The sequence below is a fragment of the Xenopus laevis genome, chromosome 8L, assembly GCF_017654675.1.
Source record: "Xenopus laevis strain J_2021 chromosome 8L, Xenopus_laevis_v10.1, whole genome shotgun sequence".
In the NCBI taxonomy this organism is placed as follows: domain Eukaryota; kingdom Metazoa; phylum Chordata; class Amphibia; order Anura; family Pipidae; genus Xenopus; species Xenopus laevis.
This window is the reverse complement of record NC_054385.1, coordinates 61,219,354-61,242,896: the sequence shown is the minus strand read 5'-3', so window position 1 is coordinate 61,242,896 and position 23,543 is coordinate 61,219,354. Positions and strand designations below refer to the sequence as shown.

At 35.5% G+C, this 23,543-nt stretch overlaps 1 protein-coding gene across 5 annotated transcripts in view; it reads left to right on the top strand.

The window, feature by feature from the left end:
• arhgef6.L (Rac/Cdc42 guanine nucleotide exchange factor 6 L homeolog) overlaps positions 1-23,543 on the top strand; it is a 64,796-nt gene that overhangs the window by 9,165 nt on the left and 32,088 nt on the right. For all 5 annotated transcript variants that reach the window (XM_018230029.2, XM_018230027.2, XM_018230026.2 and 2 more), the window contains exons 3-10: positions 2,881-2,965; positions 3,136-3,263; positions 5,172-5,373; positions 6,806-6,876; positions 9,696-9,790; positions 13,514-13,609; positions 19,401-19,523; positions 21,363-21,501. In XM_018230029.2, coding sequence (XP_018085518.1) covers positions 2,881-2,965; positions 3,136-3,263; positions 5,172-5,373; positions 6,806-6,876; positions 9,696-9,790; positions 13,514-13,609; positions 19,401-19,523; positions 21,363-21,501 — 939 coding nt within the window. The remainder of the gene's footprint in view (positions 1-2,880; positions 2,966-3,135; positions 3,264-5,171; positions 5,374-6,805; positions 6,877-9,695; positions 9,791-13,513; positions 13,610-19,400; positions 19,524-21,362; positions 21,502-23,543) is intronic.

The following is a 23,543-nucleotide window of genomic DNA, read 5'->3' as shown; positions in this document are numbered from 1 at the left end:
ATGTCACTGTCTCCCCAATTTGCCCTTTTAGGGATGACCAACCCTAATTCTAGCGCCAGCTCGAAGAAACATTTACAAAAAATGGCTAGAAAAATCTATACCAACCATAAGTGAGGTGATATTTGAATTAAAAACCTTTCACACCAACATATATATATAGACAACATATATAGTTATAGATTCGAAAATACTCATAATTGCCTAAACTTCAATTCCAAATGGAAGATCTTCTCTCAAAACCTAGACTCTATAGAAAGAGACAACATCAACAATATCCTCAGTTGTTCCATGAAATCATAGTACCTATATAATCTAGTCCTGATAGCAGAGTTATAGAAAAATGTACCCTATGTAATTCTACAATTCACCATTATTTGTCAAACATTGTACTACTTTTTTTTATAGTATTTACTGTAATGCTTATTATTTCTTTTGATTGTTAACATTTCTTTTTGATTATCCTCTTGTGTAAAATTTCAATAAGAATATATTGAAAAAAAACAAAAAGATGAAGGGAGGGTTACCCCCCATCCCAATACTTGAACTAATAGCAGTCAACATTTAATTATAAAGATAGACAAACATGGTGCTAGTTCCCAGAAATTTGCAACAGTTGACAACTATGAGGTTTAATGTACAAGCAGAACCCTATAGCTTAGTTTGTGATGTTTCATCACTGGCCTTCACTAAGGTATCATCAGATAATGCATAAAAAAGGGATTCAAGAACAACTTCTTCATTGTTTGGGCATTGTGACCCTTTCTAAATTCTTTCGTCAATGTAGTAGTGAATGAGTTATTTAGATAAGTTGTTATGTCAAGTGAGAATTTGAAAGATATTTTCACCTAAACCATTATCATCACGAGATTCCGAAAATAACAATATCATGTAAATGTTTTTATCACCTATTTTATATTAGGGATAATCTACTTTTCATCTATAAATGGTGTATAAACCACTTTTTTTAAATTTATGTAATTGTTTTCTATTACAAAATTAATTATAAGGGGCTGACACCTACAGAAACTTGGCATCATTCAAGAGGTTCTTAATCCCCATTACTAGGTTAATCAAGCTCCTTTACTACAATCAAGGTTTGCAAAACAATGTAAAGCAGAAACCACAAGTGCTGATGTTATAACTTACCTTTTATTAATGATTTGCAATATAACTAATTACTAATAAATGATAACTAATAAATATGATAGTGAGACTATTATTAACCAATTGCAAAGCCTTGTAAAGCATTCATTTGAGTGTGCAGGTGTCGTGTCTAACCCTTAAAACCTTTTTTAAAGCCTTTTTTGAAAGAAACAGTTGTCATGAAATTTTGCAATAGCAAATCTTTAGACATAGCAGATTTATTGAGGTTCGATTTGTTTTCTCCACGCAACTCGAGTTTTTGATCAAAACTCACATTTTTGAGTTAAAAAAAACTGAAATTGATCAAGTTTTTTAAAAACAAAACTTGAATATTTGAGATTTATTATACCCTGCCCCTGGAAATAGCTTGATTCCGAAAATACACCACCTAAAACCTGTCAAGGTTCTGTAGAAGTCAATGGCAGAGGTCCCTTGAACTATTTGAAGAGGTTAACAGCCTGCTTGATGTTCAAGTTTTTTTCGAAGGGTTTTGGCCAAAAACTCGAATGATTTGATCATTTCAAGTTTTTTTTTCGCAGAAGACTCAATCGTTTTGAGTTTTTGGGTTTCGGGACTCGTGTTTGCAAAATCGGGTTTTACACATTCAATTTTTTTCTTAAGTAAGATACCATTCGATTTTCAAGTTCATTTGAGGTAAAAAAAACAAAAAACTCTAACACTGGACCTTTAATAAATCAGTCCCTAATAAACCCAATGCGATTGTTTTCCTTCAAATAATGCTTAATCATATCTTAGGGATCAAATATACGGTATGGTTTTATTGGTATAAAAGGCAATCCGTTTAAAACATTTTAATTATTAGATTAAAATGGAGTCTATGGAAGATGGCCTTCACATAATTCGGAGCTTTGTGGATAATGGGTTTCCGGATAAAATATGCCATACTTGTACCTTTATGGATCTCTTATACTTTATTGATTGTATTTAAGATATATAATCGATTTCCATCAGCAATCATTTGTCTTTTTCAATATGGTATATATGTATTCCTATATATACAGGTATAGGACCTGTTATCCAGACTTCTAGGTACCCAGGGTTTTTCAGATAAAAGATCTTTCGGTAATTTGGATCTTCATGCCTAAAGTCTACTAGAAAATCATGTAAACATGAAATAAACCCAATTGGCTGGTTTTGCTGCTAATAAGGATTGATTGTATCTTAGTTTGGATTAAGTACAAGGTACTGTTTTAATATTACAGCGAAAAATAAATAATTTTTAAAAATTTGGATAAAACGGAGTCTATAGGAGATGGCCTTTCTGGTTAACAGGTTTCCAGATAAAAGATATATATATATATATCCTGATGACGGCTCTAGTGTAGGAGCCGAAACGTTGTAATAAAGTCAAGCACCTTTTTTTCTCCAAAGACCTTGGAGTGCGGTTTCATTTTGTTATTTGCATACCTGTTTATGACCGGCACCCAGGAATTTTCTTTTGGTTTGGTGGTGCACCAGCAGTTAAACTTTTATGTGCATGAAACAAAATTTGAAATTGGGTAAAGAACAAATTATATGACAGGAGTGCTGTTTAGGGCGGGGTGTTTCATAGCAAAACCAAGAAGAGATCTCTGATTACACCCAGAAACATTCTTGTGGGTTTGGCCCTGGAAGATTTGCCTTTGTGATATTAGTCTTTGAAATCTAAAATATTTAAACATAAACTATGTTTTGTACTTTGAACTTTAATAGAAACTGTTCTTTCTTTCCATTCAGCTGTTTGATCCATTTGATCTCTACACTGGGGAGAACTTCTCTAAAGTCCTAAACACTCTATCTGCTGTTAACAGAGCAACTGAAAGTAAGAAGTGAAGATAATGTCTTTTATTAAATGCCATCATGTATAATTTTAAATTAAAACAAGAATCATTCACATTTTAATTAAAGCCTTTAATTAGTTTGCTTAGTAGTATATTGCACTTTTTAAAAAAATTTTAGTATCAAAGTTTTTTTTTTCTATTTTTGCTGCAGATCCGACCTCAGGGAGACCATGTTCAGGAAGATTATCTCAGTGCCATAGCATTCCAGTTTGTATTCCGAAAAATTCACAAGGAACAGATTGTTCTACCAGAGTGCTGAAGAGGCAGTCAAAAACTCTGGTATGTTTCTTTCAATTGGGGCCATCTAAATTTGTAAATCATGGCACATTCTGTCTTCTGAATAAAAGCTATGAAACCCCAAAGTATAGTATCAGCCTTTTCAGGATATTATGTGCTAGCACATAATATGAAAGATCACAGGATAACCTAACACAAATCAAAGTCCAGTTTTGTAGACCGATGACTTACTGACTAAGCCACACATGTATAATACAATATGCTCCTAACACTCCAAATCTTGTCAAAATGACAACACCAGATAAGCTACTATGTGTTCTGATTTACAGCCCCAAGTTTCCACACATCAAGCGAATCATTGAGAAAAATATCCCTATTTTACAGACAGATGATAAATTAGATTTGTTCTTGAACTCTGGTTGCAAATACATTGCAAGAAAAGGATGTACTTTAAGAAACCTCCTAGCATGGTTTCAAATCAGCAACTGGTTGAACCCACCTTGTTGCCAAAAATCGCCCTGAAATCAATCGGGCAGGTTTGATTTTTCCTGCGATCGAGGACCCCATGAGCTAGTTGATGTGGTTCTACAACCCATAGGCTCCCATTCTCTTCATTGTAATCCAATCGTTCGGCCCTAGGGCAAAAAGTTGTGATTAACCCGATCTCACCCTGCCGTTAGCGGGTCACCAAATGAGTGGAACTTATAGTGTATTGCCATCTTAAGTGCCTTAGGGGCACAAAACATGCAGGGCTATTAGGAGATGTTTGTTTTTTTATTTAAATTGAAATACATATTTCAATACTTACTTTATACTTGTGTCCCTGTAGAGTTTTCTATTGTGCCTGAAGCCACTTTCAACAGTATTGCCGCCAAAAATATACAATGACCAGCCCAAAGAGAACAATACTTGGCAAACACTGACTGTGATTGAGCCACGGTTTTTTCTGAGTTATTATGAGCCAATCAGACCATATTTTGGAGTACCTCCATGTAAAAATGTAAAAATCACACATATCAGTAAACTTGTAAATCATGGATCTCTATAGCAAGCAAAGTGGTCACAAGAGAGGAGGAAGAAGGAGCTTGGAATTTTATAGGACAAGTTTATGAAACACAAACTAAAAATAAATTGATTAAATAAAGAAGAATGATCAAAAAACACTTGGTGGCTTGTCAGAAGCCTTGTAATTAAATTGGTTATTCAAAACTTTGTCCAATTACTCCAGAAACAGTAAATATGTGGAACATGAAAAGTAGGTCTCATTTAGTAACACTGAGCAAATTTGCACCCCCGCAGTAAGGACAGGCATCAGCCCATACCAATAATTCCTAGGCCAATGTTAGAAGACAGGTAACAGAAATCATGCGGTTTCACAAATTTTTCTGTCAAGTGAAATCACAAATTTGCTCATCACTAAAAATCAGATGTGAAGGATTTTTGGGTATTGTCTGAGGCAGCACCGGTACTAACAAAGAACTATTCTAGTCTTCTACAGCAGATCTAGGCACTATTTTGTTTTTAAACTGACAGCAAACCATTCCATCTCAAGGCATTTACATGAAAGCAGATGCTTGTCTCTGCTCGTGCTTTCTTTTAAGAAAGATTAAAATGCCTTTCAGTGGCCACAAATACATGGTGCTGTCATAATTTTTTTTTGTCAACTCGCACAGCCAATGCAATATGACAGGTCTAACATATGTAGATGATGTAGATGCTTAGAAGAAATGTTATGTTGAAACAGACTGCAATTCCTTCATGTTTTGGAAACTAATAATGCAAAATAAAGGCAAATAATGTAAACTTACATGTCATTTATAAGAATATTTTATTTTGCTAAGTCATAATACTTATGGAACGCAGGCATGCATTTACAGAACATACACTGCATTTAAAAAAAAGAAGATTTACTCCAAAGTTTATTTTTGTATCTGTTTTTCTCTTATTCAGGACATGACTGGAAATGGCAGCTGCCAGTTAGTTGTGAAAGCCAGGTTTAACTTCAATCAGGAAAATGAAGATGAGCTCTCTTTTTGTAAAGGGGAGACCATCTACGTTACCAGAGTTGAAGAGGGGGGCTGGTGGGAAGGCACGCTAAATGGAAAAACTGGATGGTTTCCTAGTAATTATGTTAAGGAATTTAAATCCAATGGTAAGAAGCTAGTTTTCAAATATTGTGAAATCTTGGTTCCAGATTGAACAGCAAACAAAAATGTGACCACTAATCAATTTTGTGTGATTGTGTTTTGTGTGCGACTGAAATCAATGAAAATCTTCAATAAACAAGTATGGGATTCTTCATCCAGAAACCCAATATCCAGAAAACTCTGATTGATGAGACACCATCTCCCGTAGAGAATTTGAATTTTTAAAAATAATTTCTATTTTCTCTGTAATATCAAAACAGTACCCTGTACTTAATAGCAACTAAATTACATGAATACATATTAGTGGCAAATCTTATTGGGTGTATCTAAAATTTAAATTATTTTTTAACTTAATCCAAATTATGGAAACATCCTCTAACTGGAAAAGCCCAGGTCGCAAGCATTCCAGATAATAGATCCTGTACCTTTTGGAAAGGTGCTTAGGATTAAATTTTTTCATTATGCAAAAACATTTTTTTAAAGGACACCCCATTTCAAGCCCATTCTGTAGCAGAGATTCTGTGAAATTTCAGGTGCTACATATTTATAGATCTGTATGTGCCTATGTAAGCAAAGGAATAAACCAAAGTAAACCGTGACATACTATAGGCAAATATTGATTACAACATAATATAAACCCAATGCTTGATTCCGATAGAGAATCTATAGAAACTTAAATATATCTATACACATGGCAGGGATCCTGAGCTCTCCTATGGAATAGTCTCATACAGTGGTGCTAATTTAAACACTTAGGGGCAGATTTATCAAGGGTCGAATTTTAAAGTGCAAAAAACTTCGAAATTCGGCCATCGAATAGGCTAGTTCGATAATCGAAGTAGAATTCGTAGGATTATTAACAATCGAACGATTCGAACAATTTAATTGTAAGATCGTACGATTTCACTTCGACTTCTAAAAACTTAGCCAAATGTTGCCTATATGTTTTAGGAGGTCCCCACAGGCTAACATAGCAATTCGGCAGGTTTAAGGTGGCGAAGTATCGAAGTCTAAGTTTTTTAAAGAGACAGTACTTCGATTATCGAATGGTCGAATAGTTGAAGCATTTTCACTTCAAATCGAAGTTGAATTTGGCCTATTCGATGGTCAAAGTACCCAAAAATACTTCGAAATTCGAAGTTTTTCAATTCGAGTGTTCTTTCGAATTCACTTCGACCCTTAGTAAATCTGCCCCCTACTGAACAGAATGGTTACAAATGCATTCAGATCTCATGTATGAACAATAATGACATTTATATTAGTTTTGACCTTTCCCAAGACACAAATGCATTTGGAGCTCATTATACATGTGTGTGTATAAACTATTTACTGGTAGTATTATGAATATGCTATAACTGCCTTGTTTTAATGACCCCAAGTCATGTGTTTTGTTATGTGAGCATACTTATTCCTCTGTTCTGTATTCTTTTTACTCAGATAAACCACTCTCCCCAAAAGCAGTGAAAGCATGTGAAACGGCACAACTAACAAAAAATTATTATACTGTGGTAAGTTTGTTGATCTGGTAGATCTGTCAGTGTGTACAGTGATGGCGACTGCTAAAGCTAATATGTCGATTTCGGAATTTACTAAACTTAAAGGTTGAACTCTTACTCTAAGAAATAAGTACAAATCCCTTTTTATCATATTAATTGAGCAGAATTAACTTTATTTACATTATACAAATTATTTCAATCGTGTTTCCTTTAGTCTGGTTACTCACAATTACAACACACAGGCAGGCACCATTTTCTGTTATTAACGGACGAGTAACATCACAAAAAATTTATTAGTATACATTAAAAAAAACACCTAGATAAATGAAACTTTAAAATCGCAAAGCCTTTATTAAGAAATAACTTACCGCTCCGTTTTGGTACTCTTCAGTAAAGGCGACACAGCGATGATCCATCGTGCGGCACTCAATTTCTCCTCCCTGGCTGTCTCATAAGGAAGGCAGGGAGGAGAAATCGAACGCCGCACAATGGATTGCCCCAACGCTTTCTGAAGAGGAGCGCAAGCAGTTTAAATTATTTCTTAATAAAGACTCTGCAATTATTTCATTTGTCTTGGTGTTTTTTTATGTATACATTTTTTTTAAATTTAATTTTTTTTATGTTACTGGTCCTTTAAGAAAAGCTTTGCATCAACTCAAAATCTTGTGTATGTGACAGAATGTGATACCTAGTTCTCATGCCCATGCACAGGATATGCAAATATTGATGGTGAAGAAGGAGGGTGAATGTGAAGAGTGCAATAACATTTAGGAAGTGCTGAATGGATAGTGAAAGTAATTGCCTGTCCTGCCTCTAAGCTGGAGGCATTAAGGCAGGGCAGGCAATATATGATTAACAGCTCAGATTTTTAAATACATTTATAACAGGTATGGATACCAAAATTTTTATTTGCAAAGGACTTTTATTATATAGCTTTGCATATGTGGATGTCAGGTGCCCTTTAATTTGGGAATAGGGTCACATGAATTTTTTTTAACTTAAAGGGATACTGTCATGGGAAAAAAATTTTTTTTCAAAATGAATCAGTTAATAGTGCTGCTCCAGCAGAATTCTGCACTGAAATCCATTTCTCAAAAGAGCAAACAGATTTTTTTATATTCAATTCTGAAATCTGACATGGGGCTAGACATTTTGTCAATTTCCCAGCTGCCCCTGGTCATGTGACTTGTGCCTGCACTTTAGGAGAGAAATGCTTTTTGGCAGGCTGCTGTTTTTCCTTCTCAATGCAACTGAATGTGTCTCAGTGGGACATGGGTTTTTACTATTGAGTGTTGTTCTTAGATCTACCAGGCAGCTGTTATCTTGTGTTAGGGAGCTGCTATCTGGTTACCTTCCCATTGTTCTTTTGTTTGGCTGCTGGGGGGGAAAAGGGAGGGGGTGATATCACTCCAACTTGCAGTACAGCAGTAAAGAGTGATTGAAGTTTATCAGAGCACAAGTCACATGACTTGGGGCAGCTGGGAAATTGACAATATGTCTAGCCCCATGTCAGATTTCAAAATTTAATATAAAAAAATCTGTTTGCTCTTTTGAGAAATGGATTTCAGTGCAGAATTCTGCTGGAGCAGCACTATTAGCTGATTGATTTTGAAAAAAATGTTTTTTCTCATGACAGTATCCCTTTAAAAAAAAGTTATTTCTAGCTGATTCAGGTTCTGTAATTTCTGCAGTTTTTTAGCAAGTACATTTTAAAAACACAACAAAATACAAAGTATCCAGTAGCTAAAACTCACTGTTTCTGGTATACAATTACGATGTGATAATTTTTTGCATAATGATAAGGAAGGAAAGGAAATCTAACATTCTTTAAAACAAATATGAAATAAATAGTTAATTTGATTTGACTGTGGATGGAGCCTACAGTGATGAGGATAACACATTCTTTTCTTGTGATACTGTTTAAGGAACCTTGTTAAATTCATTGTAGAATGGAAGTGCCAATTGCAAAATATTAATCTATTAACTAGATTATACTAATGATTTGCCTCAACAGCTGTTTTAAACTAATTTAGACTTTGAATGTTTTGTAGTAGGTAAATTAATTCATATTTATGTAATACATCATTGTAATTTTTGAATTTCAGTGTAATGCTTTTAACAAACACTGGGGCTCACTTCTTGTTAGAATATTCCTACCCTGTGGCTGCTGGTTTTCCCTTTCCTTCTTTAGCAACAAATATCTATGACATTTTCAAGGCTGATTATTATTCAGCTGTAAACTGCACAGATTTACATATGAAATGTGCATAAAAGGACCACTTTTAGTTTTAAAAATTATTAGCAAATTAATAATTTTTCTGCTCTAAAATCTGTACTGTTGAGTTTCTGCACATCAAGCAGTGGTGCTGTGCATTTAGGAAGGTGTACATTTTCACTAGCTCAATGTTCCCCAATTCCCTGAAGAAATGTCAGGATAGCTGAATACATGCAATCAAAAATAATCCACCTTGTGGATAAAAAAAGGACAGATTATTACTACCGGTATTTGTCTGGTTTTTACAGAATATGTACAAATGTTAAGATTTATATTTATGTGTATAATGCAAATTTCCAGAATTCATAACTATAGCTCTCTTACTCTTATGTGAGGCACACACAGAGAACACGTCCCAACACTTCTGTATTTAAACTATTTCACTTTGTTAAAATATCCTTTTAGCTGAGTCTTTATTTCTCTTTACTGGGATTATTGCTTTGCTTTATTTCTTTATACTGGAGAATCAGCAGGTCTTATGAGGATCTTTGTTTTTCTATGAATACCTTATAAATACCATAATATCTACTGTATATTGATAATTTTCCTTTTCAAGGTAGTGCAAAATATTCTGGAAACTGAGCGAAGCTACTCCAAAGAACTCCAGTTACTGCTTTCCACTTACCTCCGACCACTTCAATCACATGATAAGTAAGTTGAGAGGCCAATCTTCTTGACCCACACTAGTTTTCCAGAGAGAGGAATCGTAGAGGGGATGTTTGTGCGAGAATTTATTCAGGAATTTGAACCATTCATCTCGCAAAAACCTACTTTTAAACTGACTGAGCCTGTAATCCTTAAAGAGGTGGTTCACCTTTTAGTTAATTTTTAGTGTGGTATAGAATGACCAATTCTAAGCAATTTTTCAGTTGTTCTTCATTATTTATTTTTTATTGTTTTGTAATTATTTGCCTTTTTCTCCTGACTCTTTCCAGCTTGCAAATGGGGGTCACTGACCCCATCTGAAAAACAAATACTCTGTAAAGATACAAAAATATTGTTATTGCTACTTTGTATTACTCATCTTTCTACTCAGAGCCACTGCTATTCATATTCCAGTCTATTGTTCAAATCAATGCATGTTTGCTAAGGTCATTTGGACCCTAGCAACCATAATGCTAAAATTGCAAACTGGAGAGCTGATGGATAGAAAGCTCTATAATGCAAAAAGCACAAATCATAAAAAATGAAAACCAGTTGCAAATTGTCTCAGAATATCATTCTCTCCATCATACTAAAAGTTAATTCAAAGGTGAACAACCCCTTTAAGAAAATTAAAAAATAATAAATGTTGTTACCGTATATACCCGAATATCACACAGCGCCATCTGTTGGTTGTATGAAAGAATAACAGGGACTGCAATATCACACAGCGCCATCTGTTGGTTGTATGAAAGAATAACAGGGACTGCAATATCACACAGCGCCATCTGTTGGTTGTATGAAAGAATAACAGTGCGCCCTCTGTTGGTTATATTAAAGAATAACAGGGACTGCAATATCACACAGCACCATCTGTTGGTTGTATGAAAGAATAACAGTGCGCCCTCTGTTGGTTATATGAAAGAATAACAGTGACTGCAATATCACACAGCACCCTCTGTTGGTTATATGAAAGAATAACAGTGACTGCAATATCACACAGCGCCATCTGTTGGTTATATGGAAGAATAACAGTGACTGCAATATCACACAGCACCCTCTGTTGGTTATATGAAAGATTAACAGTGACTGTAATATCACACAGCGCCCTCTGTTGGTTATATGAAAGAATAAAAGTGACTGCAATATCACACAGCGCCCTCTGTTGGTTATACGAAAGATTAACAGTGATGGCAATATCAAACAGCACCCTCTGCACATGGTAGTGGGACAGTGGGACAATGCACACAGTAATCCGTTTGGCAATTCTCTGTCACCATCAGCTTTGCAAAGAAGTCCGGTTGATCGCTCGGGGGGTCGCTTTGGCAGAATGTGCGCTGCTGGGAGACAGGGCTGTAGTTGTGTCTAGGCTTATACTAGAGTCAATAAGTTTTCCCAGTTTTCGTAGGTAAAATTAGGTACCTCGGCTTATACTCGGGTCGGCTTATACTCGAGTATATACGGTATGTTTGTTATAACACCCTGGTTCCACAGATATCAGTATCCTAGTAGCATAGCCTGTGCTATTGATGCACCTGATGCCTTTCATAGAATCTGAATCTGGCTTCCTGGATAATAAAATAGAATTACACCAAAAAGTGCATCACAAAAATGGCAACTGAAGCAAGCATTAGCCAATTTTAAGATGAGCTAAAACCACATTAAAACTAATTATAAAACATGACCCCAGAAAAATGCACTGGCAGCCATATTGACAACTGGTAGAAGGATGCCAAACTGTAAGGAAATGTATACAATGTACAATTGCTCATTCCTTACATTAGTTTTATTTCTTGATTAAAACAAGGTATTGCCATGTCTGAGAGATTAATCATTCAAATATATCATGACTGCACCCATTAATATGAGTAGCACAACCGTGAAGATAAATTGTGCTTGATGTACTGAATATTTAATGGGGAAATAAAGGGAATCTCAAACAATACATCATCAGATGATGTTTAGTTTGGCCTTTGTATAATTCATTTTTGAAATACCAAGGTGATGGAACATTCCACAGTGTAAAACAGTCTATGTGAATTGTTTAGTGGTTAGAAGAGAATAATATCTTTAGACGCTGTACATGTACATAGTTGACTTAAAGGTGAAGCACCCCTTTAACCCCTTTATTGCGCATCACAGCACATCAAACTTGTGATCATCATTCGTGTTGCTTGCTTGCTTGCTTAGTTATGTTTGTAAATATATGTAGAGGTTTATGGAACCAAAATATAAGGAGCTGGGAAGTAAAAAACTAAAATTACACAATAGCTTTGTAAGGAGTAGATTGTGTTATGTAAATACTGCTATTTCTAGTTCAGTGAACAGGTGAAGTTATATAAGGGAGATAGGGTCACCATTTCCTTTTTGGCTGATAAGAAGGAACAGTGCTTGATGCCAAGGAGCTTGTGGCATGCCGCATCAGAGAGGTACCAAGAAGAGCAGGGCCACCATCAGAATTCGTACAACAAAATTTTCAGGGCCCCCCTACAAGTAAGGAAAACATTGTTGTTGTGGCCCCCTACAAGTTAAAAAAAATATTGGTGGCATGGCCCCCCCTGTAAGGTAAAAAAAAATCACTGGTGGCCAGGGACCTGTACAAGTAAAAAAAAACTTGGTGGCCAGGCCCCCCACAAGTATAAAAAAACATTGGTGGCCACACACCCCCAAGTAAAAAAAAAACATCAGTAGCCAGGGCCCCCCTACAAGTAAAAAAAAAAAGATTAGTGCCCAATGGTTTGATATAAAAAAAAAAGGCCATTGGTGTTCAAAGGAACTTATCTTTCTGCTTCCTCAGCTCTGTGGCATTCGGCTCCTATCGGCAATGGCTGGGCTCCTACTTCAGTGGTGCCTCCTACTTTGGCTCTGCTCATCTCCTATTTTGGCATGGCTCAGTTCCGACGCCGGCAGGCTAGGCTCCTACTTCAGTGCGGCTTGGCTTACTCTTCGGCACAACTCAGCTCCTTCTTTGGCCCAACTCAGCTCCTACTTCAGCAGCTCGAGGGGGCCCGGCAAATCCAGGAAGTGCAGCATGGCCAGGCCTCCGTTAACATATAGAAGCCATCAGGCCTGGGACAATTGTCCCTCCCCAGTGCTCCCCTGATGGCGGCCCTGAAGAAGAGTTCTTAGCTAAATTAGATACAAATTAAAAGCCACTGTAGCACTCCAAATTTTGTGAAAAGTGTTTATTGTGCCAACAAACCAAGCAACTTTTTGGGGTCTGGCCTTTATCAAGCCTTGTTTCTAAAGATATGGGCACACTCTCGCACCAAACAGTAGAAATTACACCAACCAGACTGTCAGTGCAATTGCCTGATTTATGGCAAACTGCAAGAGCAATTGCGTTAATTTTGTCATATCGTCTGCAATTGCGTCAGGCACAGTGCACCTTACGACCACAACAATGCTGGAATTCTAGTTAAAAACTCTGCTATGCTCTGTTATAGGGAATGGGGGTAAAGCAACCATTTTATGGCCCAAAGGCAGTGTAACTAGAGAGAGAGTGAATTAGATTTATAACTTTCAATTACAGTAGAAACTTACTGCAAAGAGAAACAAGTATTGACTCTAATACACCAGGTTTTTTGTAGATTCCTCATTTCTCAGAATAGATGGATACATACCGATGCATACTGATGTATCTCCTGTTATTCTGACTTCTCCCTTAGTGGCAATCCAGATGGTATTAATCAGTATTTGTAATAATAAACAAAATGGTTGTTTGTTTTACAGAATAAGTGCTGTGGATGTCAACTCATTGCTTGGAAACTTTGAAGAAATCTGCACATTTCAACAAACACTATGCCAGGCCTTAGAAGAATGTGGAAAGTAAGATAATATTCATTAAACTGCAGTTGTACTATATTTGGGATTTCATGCTTCAAACTCTTACACAACTATTGTTTTTTTCCCTTAAAGGAATTGTTCATTATACAAATAAAAACTGGTTAAATAGATAGGCTGTGCAAAATAAAAAATGTTTTCAATATAGTTAGATAGGCAAAATGTAATGTATAAATTCTGAAGTGGCTGGATGTCTAACATAATAGCCAGACCACTACTTCCTGCTTTGCAGCTCTCTTGGTTTCCACCAATTGGTTACCAGGCAGTAACCAATCAGTGACTTGGGGGGGGGCACATGGGTCATAACTTGCTTTTAGATCTGACCTGCTTACTAAGGATTAAATGCAAAATCACTGAACAGTTATGTCCCATGTACAGGGTTGGACTGGCCGGGCCAGATCCACAATTCGGAGACTTCTTCCTGCTGCGTCCTCCCTCTGTCGGTCGGCCATGGCAAAAAACATTATGCGTATGCTCACACACGCGGCGCAGCAGGGGTTGCGGATGGGGGCCCTGGCACAGCAGCCCCAGTGGGCCCTGGGTCCCCAGTCCGACCCTGCCCATGTGGGTCCCCTTAAAGCCACTGACTAACTCAGAGTTAGAGAGCTGAAAAACAGGAAGTAGAGTTATGTTATGTTAGACATACGCTCACTCCAGCTTTTATAGATTACATTTTTGGCAAACTCTATTAGAATTTTTTTTATTTTACACAGCTTATCTATTTTTGGTTTTATTTTTACACTGAACTGTTCCTTTAAGGTTAATGACACACCAGGCATATTAATAACCGCTCTAATCTGGTAGAAAATTGTGGTTATTAAAGAGCCACTATTCCATGTCATCAATTACCATAGCAATTTTTGCAAAATATGCCGCATAAAGCACACATAGTGGTGAACCTCCTATTCCATGTCTATATCAACTTTACCATCTTGTATTTCTGGATGTGATCTAAAATAATGAAATGAAAAATATATAACTGAATGTAGCGATTGAAATAAATGGCATATCTGAAAAAATATTTTTCTTGCATTGCATAATAACATCAAGCCTTTCATCAAATGATTATCTCTGAAACAAGTTTTTTTTTTTTAAATAGAAATTACTGCTACCCACTTATGTGTTCTTGTTTGTTACCCTAATACAGATATGATACAGAGCTTTAGAACTCAAAATATTTATTTATTTGTTCTCCTTCTTTGTTAATGTAATTTAGACAGAAATGGGTAAACAGATACAGATACAGTGAAACCATAATTTTACATACTATGATTTTAAGTTTTCCCTCATTTTACACCATTTTTTGTGAACCCAACAATACCAGCATTTCCCTGGTTTTACATTTTCCTGGATTTTACACCATTTTTTTCTGGTCTTACGGGGGGTTTTGCTGTTCTGCTTTAAACTGCAGTAACACACAACTAACTTTAAAACCCCCTGAAATTCTACCAAACATGCTATTGAAACCAGTATCTATCTGGCTGTTTTCTTTCTCTGAACTCCTGGTTCTGAATACTGAAACAATGTTGCATGCTAGCTGATTAACAAACCTGGAGAAGAACTGACTCTTTTTACAATGTTTAAGAATACATTCTAAAATGCTGAGAAAAAGCTAGAAAAAGTGCAATGGAAGTGCAACTGATCTGGCCAATTTTACTGCAGACATACAGGAAAAAATGGGATAAATGTACATCCCTCGTGCTAAGAACTGTATTTTTTCCATTATGGAAAAGCAATGTTTTTGAATGGAGAAGCCCTTAAATTTATCTTCATCATTTAACCATCGCCAGTTTTTCAAGTAAGCAAGACAAGCTGTGGCCCATTACCATGACATCTTTATATAATTTACCAGATTCATAGCATTTTACTACAGAAGAAATTTTAACTGCAAAAAAGGTTGTATTGTTGCTTTAACATTTACACATTACTTTGTGATGATATCAATGACCCTAACTTATTTGTTTGTTTTACTAGCACAGTGCATGTCAGTGAATTCTCTGTATATCACCACGTGTGGTTCTTTCAGTGTTAGACTGACCTCCAGGGTACTAGGATTTTTTGCAATGGGCTCTGGAATGAGTGTTCCTTTCCCCTTTTTGGAGCACAGAACATTAACTCTTTTCTATTTGCTCCATGTTCTCCTTGTGTTCTCATTAATTTCCAGCAGTAAGAAACATAAGAAAGAGTTAGTTTAGAAGTTTGTGGAGTCAGGAAAAGACAGAATCCAAAGTATTGCCCTAGATAAGCAGAATAATCCAGAGAGGTGGTTAATTATTGAGAGCTGGCAGGAACAATTTCGCAAAAAGAATTTGCACAGTGTAAATGAGAGAACAAGCTAAAAGATTCCCTGAAATGCTGGAGGATAGAGAGGTTCAGTCTGCACATGTCTTACTGTCTGTCTGTTTGTGCTGTCCTCTGCAGTTTGTATCTACTGCATTCCTCTTATACACAGCTTGTAGTTTTTATTACTATTATTATTAATAACATGTTTATAAAACGTATTCTGCGTCTTTGTACAATAAATAATCGTATACAGTACATTAAACATACAGAAAAACACAAAAAAACACCAAAAGCAGAGCCAAAGAGGTAAAGAGGGCCCTGCCCAAAAGAGATTAGCATTAATACAACAAATAGAACACACAGGAGAGCACAGATACTCACATAGGATTAGTCCTGAAAGTGTCTTTTTAAAAGCATCTGCCCAAAAGAGATTAGCAATAATGCTACAAACAAAACACACAGGAGAGCACAGATACTCACATAGGATTAGTCCTGAAAGTGTCATTTTAAAAGCTTCCATTCTAGCTGCTGTAATATCTGTATGTATAAAATAGTTCACATACTGTAGACTTCAGTGAACTGACATCCAGCAGGCAAATTATTAATAAGTTTCATTTGATAAACCAATCTCTTAAACATGGAGTTTTCTCCATGAGATGGTTATAGGTTTCCAGCTGGTGGGACCTTGATATCAGTTTCTCTGTTGGGCCCTAAGTGCTCAACTGATACTTGATTGTTACATTAGCACAAGTACCTTTAGTAAAATATCAGAACAAGTGACTCTCTCTCCTGTAGTCCCCAAGAGATGTTTCTCAATGAATTCATTGTATTAAATGTCCAGTACTAATTTCACAATCTCTTGATTATATAATCATAGTGTTGAGAAGTTTCATGGAGAGTTGATGATTAACTTTGAAAAACATAAGGCATCCTGATGGCACAGGTTCAATGTAACAGAACATCTCTTTCATTCGCTTTTTAACCTTTAGAACCAGCACACTCTATTTTTATACATTTAGTTTAAAAATGTGATGCTTTATGTATTAATTACAGGAGTCCTTTCTGTACAGCGCTACTGTAGAATATGTTGGTACTAATTATATTACTAAATAACAAACAATACCCAACGTGCATCAAAAGACTGTTAATGCTGTGCTAGCTATGAGCATTATTCCTATACTGAAAAAGAACAGCAAATCCAATTGGATGTTTTTTGTTTTATACCTCAGTCATGGTTCACATTGTCTTCCTTGAACAGAATTTGTTGACATCCACTAGATGTCACTGTCTATTTTATTAAACAAACTGCTGCTGCTGATGGAACAGTGTTCTGCACCTTGTTGTAGGTTAAAATATGGTTATAGAAGCTGTGTATTTACACATTTATCAGTTGAATAATAAAACTAATGTATTAAATGGGCCTTGATTTGCTTTTATGTATTCATTCTGTTATCAAAGCAGAGCTCTTATGAAACTATTTATTTAAATTAATATATATATTAAAACATGGTTTTGTTTTGTTTTCAAGTTTATTTTTTTTTACCAGTTTATTAAAACAGTCGAGATTTATATTCTCATTGAAAATAAATGAAACAATGAGATTATCTTTTGTTCTGACTGCTATTATTCTGTCCAAGCCTTGTCCTAAACACGGTAGTGCTCTAGAATAAATAATGTAGTCACTGAAAAAAGTTTTTCCCTTAGACTCAAAATTGATAAATCTGCCTCTACTTCATGGAGTTTTGGACCTGTGCAGATATTTCTCTGCTAAGATTTTATAACTAAAAGTTCTATTTACAATTTAATAATCTGATTATATTGCAGAAAAGAATGCTGGTTAATTTTTCATCCTTTAGACATATAATAGCATGCTCAGCAAATGGGTGTAGTTCTTTTAGCATTAACTATTAATATATATATTCTAAAACAGTGGTGCGTTTGAATGTGGCGGGCCCCTCCTTAAAGTGGCATTGATTATTGTTTTTAAGGGTTATGTTTTTTTTTAACTTTGTTAACAGGCAGAAATATTAACTTGTAATCTGAAATTAATATTATTAAAGGCGTTGTTCACCTTCCAAACACTTTTTTCAGTTCAGTTGTGTTCACCAAAAATAAAGATTTTTATTAATTTGCTTTCTATTTCTTATTTTTTTACTATTTTCCCCAAAATTGTAGTTTAAAGATTAATGTTCCTCTTTCTGGTATTTCAGTCTGGCAGCTCAGTAATCCATGTGCAGTTTCTGAATTGTTACAATTTGCTACATTAGTTGATACATTTCTTAGCAGCATCTGTGGAGTATTAGCAAAAGAACCTGCGAATACTCGTGAAAGATTCGGCAGAATACCGAACCGAATCCAAATCCTAATTTGCATATGCAAATTAGAGATCGGAAGGCTAAAACATTATTTACTTCCTTGTTTTGTGATAAAAAGCCACGCGATTTCCCTCCCCGCCCCTAATTTGCATATACAAATTCGGGTTCGGCCGGGCAGAAGAATTCAACTGAATCCGAAAACTTGCAGTCATTACAGCCTGGAGTATGATGGGGGTAAGGTCACTTTCCCTGCTAGTAGTAATCTGGGTAGCAAAGAGATGCTTGAAATGCAACCCCATACTGATGGCTGGTCCAGAAAATCCCCCAGGAGTGACAGAATGCCTTTTAAATGTCACCAGGAAAGTAATGGGTATCAGAACCTTAGAAAAAACTGCATCTGATCAGTTAGATAATCTTACAGGGAGTTACCCAGTTTCTTGGTGAGAAAGTGGAAAACGCAAGTTTTGTGGCGGCTCTTAGTCTTGAGAACCTCAACAAGAGAGTTTCTGAACTACCTGAAATGCTGTTTCATTTTTCAATTTCATCATTTATAAATTGGGAAACCCCCTGTTAAAATGGACATGGTTTATTAACTGCTGTCTTATTTTTGGGCTTGGGCTGGAAGCTTAGCAATCAGAGAGGCCCATTTATCAACATCTGAATTGTAGTGGTTTTAGAGGTTTAAACTCTATTTCTCTTAAATCACGAAAGCCTTACAACTGATTTTACTTGCCGAAGTTTTGTATTACAGTTTTTAGTGGTTTTTACACTTTATAAAACTCTTTTTTTTGTGTTTTCAGAGATATTAACAAATTAGAGAAAAAAAGTGTTGAAAAAAAATTAAATAAAAAAAAAATGTAATTTTTCTACCTTCTCTTCTAGACTTCTAAGTCCCTGATGTACTAGACACAACGTGTTTAAATACCTAGTTTGCTGTGACATTAGAAAATTCCACACATTTAGCAGATGATAGATCCCCTACAAATTTAAGAGGCTTGAGAAACAGGGATTTGGGTTAACTTGTATCATAAGCAGAATGAAGTTTGAAAATGAAATATGTGACTAGATGTAGTGCCTTATGTACATAGTTGCTCCTTCTCCAGGAATTATATATGTGTGTGTGTGTGTGTGTGTGTGTGTTCTGCCCATTTCTATATTTTACTTTCTTGTGTCTGCAGGCTACCAGAAAATCATCAGAAAGTTGGTGGCTGCCTTTTGAATGTCTTCAATCAGTTTATGTCCTTATACTTATCCTATTGCTCCAATCATCCTATGGCCGTTCATGTTCTCACACAGCAAAGGTAAGGAGCCTGCGTTGTGTATTTTGACAACTCTGATTACCTACTGAAAAGACTGGTGTCATCATCATTTATTTATATAGCGCCAACAAGTTATGTACTAATTAAGGGGGACCGTCACTCAAAAAAATTATTCAAAATCCTATTTTATCACATTAGTCAACCAAAATGAACTTTAATTACACTATATAAATTATTTGAATCTTGTTTCCTTCAGTCTGTGTCTTGTGGACACTCTTATTAAGGCAAGCCTTGCATCATCTCAGAATCTTGTTTGTGCACCAGAATGGGGGACCTGATGTCCATCTCCATGCCCGGAGAAATTAAATGGTAAAGAGAACTGGGGGAATGTGTGGAGAGCATTGACATCTAGGAAGTGCTGAATGGAAAGTGAAAGTAATTGTCTGCCCTGCCTCTATGACTAGGCATAGAGGAGGGGCAGACAATATTTGATTGACAGCTGAGATTTTTAAATGAGCTTACAACAGATATGAATGCTTTAATAAAAATAGAAATTGGATTTCATGTTTAATTTGTCTTTTATTATACAGATTATTATTTATTATACAGATATACAATTTTGTGTCTGGGTGACAGGTCCACTTTAAGAACATAAACAACATACACAGCAAGGAAAGCAACATCATTCTTTTATTACATATGTAGGCATCTCTTCACAAAATATTTACAGAAATATAAATTGAATGTTTGGGTATATTTTTGTATATGTGAGAAAGGAGGGTGTATGTAAACTGCACCTCTGCTATCAGCCCATGCACTACAAAATTGTTTCAGCAGAATGCAGATGCTTAAAGGGACAGTTATACCAGGCAATGAAAATGTCCTAAAAGCATTTAATGTTTTCTTAGTCTAAAAATATTATATCAGTTCTGTCCAACTTCTATGGTACTCAGGGCTGAAATTTTTCTGGCCTACATGGTAGAGGGACAATAATGGAAGCCAGTGTTAACTACTCCCTGTTTTGAAAACACACCCACTTTAAACCACACAAGATTTTAAGACCATATCCACATTAATGGTGGAAGCACACAAAAAAAACAAAATGGTTGTTGCTCACTGCAGGGATATCACTCATCACTCATATGTGAAAAATGTAAGTCATATTAAAACATACCCTTAAATCCATATGCTGCCTCCTCCCCTGTGGATAACACAGCGTCCCTTAACACATAATCAAACACCTTATGGGCCCCTAACAACAGTTTCCAAATGATAACAAACCCCCCCGAACAAACCCTACCAGGCTTATGTCCCACATGTAGTGTAGGGCAGGCAGAGTATCGCACACACAGAGCATAGGGCAGGCAGTGTATGGCACACACAGGGACCATGGGGCAGGCAGAATAGAGCAGGAGACAAGGAAACAGTACAGGGCTTTAGGGTGTGAACAATAGAGGTGTTACACGTGTGAACAATGCAGGGGGAATTTCAAGTGTGAACAATCCAGGTGATTACAGTCTGAATTTGAGGTGTAAACAATGCAGGGGCCAGTAAATCTCAGTATTGATACATTTTAAAGTTTACACAAGGTAAGCAGTCACAGTAGGCAGACATTCATGTGGGGGCCATACAAGGGGGGGGTGCCAGTTGGACAGTGCTGTATTAGAAAATATGTATGTCAGAGCTTTGTATAGAAGCATAGCATATGATACTACTGACTTTCATAAATATCCAGTACTTATTATAGGTAATAAAGGGTATTTGACTACTGTTGTTTCGTATATGTCTTAAATATAATCTAGTATTACCGTAATTCAGCATGAAACTTTTGTTTTGTTTTGTTTTTGGAACCAGTAAAAAGAGTTCACTTTTTTTTTATAGTGATGAACTTGGGACATTTATGGAGAACCAAGGAGCACCAATACCAGGTATTCTCATGCTGACCACAAGCCTTAGTAAACCCTTCATCAGACTAGAAAAATATGTCACCCTCTTACAAGAACTGGAAAGACACATGGAGGTATTTCAATTATTTCAGAGTATTAGAGCATATAGAGCATTCTATGTTATCTTGATATAATGCAGTACATTATAAAACTACACAAGTACAGTATAAGAAGACAGGATTTGTTTCTCTATAACTCAAGCCCTTACTGAAACAACAAAAAAATACTCATGTATGTCTTCAAATGCTGAAGCATGCTTTAATATTCATAAAATTATGTTTATATAATATATTTCTAGTATTCTTATTACAGAGATATATGATTCATTGTTTGTGTGTTTTGTTTTTCAATAACATAAAATAACTTTAAATATCCCTTGTGTTTATTATGCTATGTTGCAAGTATATATTTCCTTTTTTGTTGCATTTTTAATTCCTGCTGTGACAACAGAAATAAGGCAACTTATTGAACAGGACTTAATGGACTGTATTGTGCTCATCATTTTGACAAGCAGTATATCTAGTTTTATTGAAGTAAAGATATGTTTATAGATATTCAATCAGGTAGGACACTTTTGAGCTTGGGGATTAGTTTGTTTTAGGAATGCTTGAATTTAAACAAAGACTTGTCCCATGTATCACCAAGTACAGGTATAGGATCCCTTATCCTGAAAACCGATATCCAGAAAGCTCCGAATTATGGAATGGCTGTCTCCCATAGACTCCATATTATCCAAATAATCCACATTTTTAAAAATGATTTCCTTTTTCTCTGTAATAATAAAACAGTAGCTTATACTTGATCCCGACTAAGATATAATTAATCCTTAATGGAAGCAAAACCAGCCAGTTGGGTTTATTTAATGTTTAAGTGAATTTCTAGTAGACTTAAGGCATGAAGACCCAAATTACGGAAAGATCCGTTATCCGGAAAACCCCAGGTCCCGAGCATTCTGGATAACAGGTCCCATACCTGTAATAGCATTCATTATATATTACAGATAGTAAGCACTTAAACAGGTATCCATATACCCTGTTAACAGCATTAACATATTTTGGGTATCTTCAGTAATACATTTTTTTGTCCATAATGTACTGATATCTGATTCCCTGAAACTATAGATGGTTAGGTTGAATACTGCATTCTAATTTACCTTAATTATGGGGGAAATATATAATTTTGTTCAGCATGAGCCCAATAAATAGGACCAGTGATGGAAACTGAATAGTGCCTATTGTTTTAATTTAATGATCTCCATAGTTTTTTATACTATATTATTGCAAAATAGTAAAATAAAAAACACGTTAACTTACACAAAAGGGCAGTTTTTAATGTTGCTTTTCTCAGTTAAAACCTCTCCATGTTGAATTCATATTTATCTGTAAACCATATACTGTGGGTGCAGAAATGGAGATAATAAAGTTAAAATCAAAACAATCATCAAAATTTTGGATCTATTTCATGGACTATAAATATGCATACTGCTCGTATTTTTCTTAGATGCAAATAAAATCATCCTGGACAATACATTTTAAAGTACAAAACATATTTTGTTTGTTGTTCGTCCTAATTGGTTATTCATTTCTGTATGAAATAACCTATAATTAAAGAAGATATAAAAACAATTATCCAATAGTATTCATAATTAAAAATTAAAAATTAAATCTAAATCAAAAAAGACAGGCAGGGTTTGTTTTCAATATGTAATTTTCTACTGGCTTGTGCTGAAGATGATTGTATTCCCTCTGTTATTATGCACAGACAACATTTAGTACTCAATAATATGCATTGCACTAAATAAAGAGGGAGAACCTGTGAATATTCTCTTTCTTGTGATTTTTTCAAGAGATATTTCACAAGATTGTGTTTCATGTACTTTATCTATAAAGTCATATTTTAATTACTTTTCTTGAAAACACTTGTATTTTTTATGGAAACTACTTCTCTGTAAATGGTCAGAAGATATTCTGTATAGAAAAATCCTTTCCACAACAAATTTTAAAGGGGACGTTCACATTTTACAAAGTCCTACCAAAGTTACTCTAGCAAAAATGAATACCTGCTTACCTGTTATTTGTATGAAATGCAGGTGAGAGTGATCGTTTTCCAGCTTTTT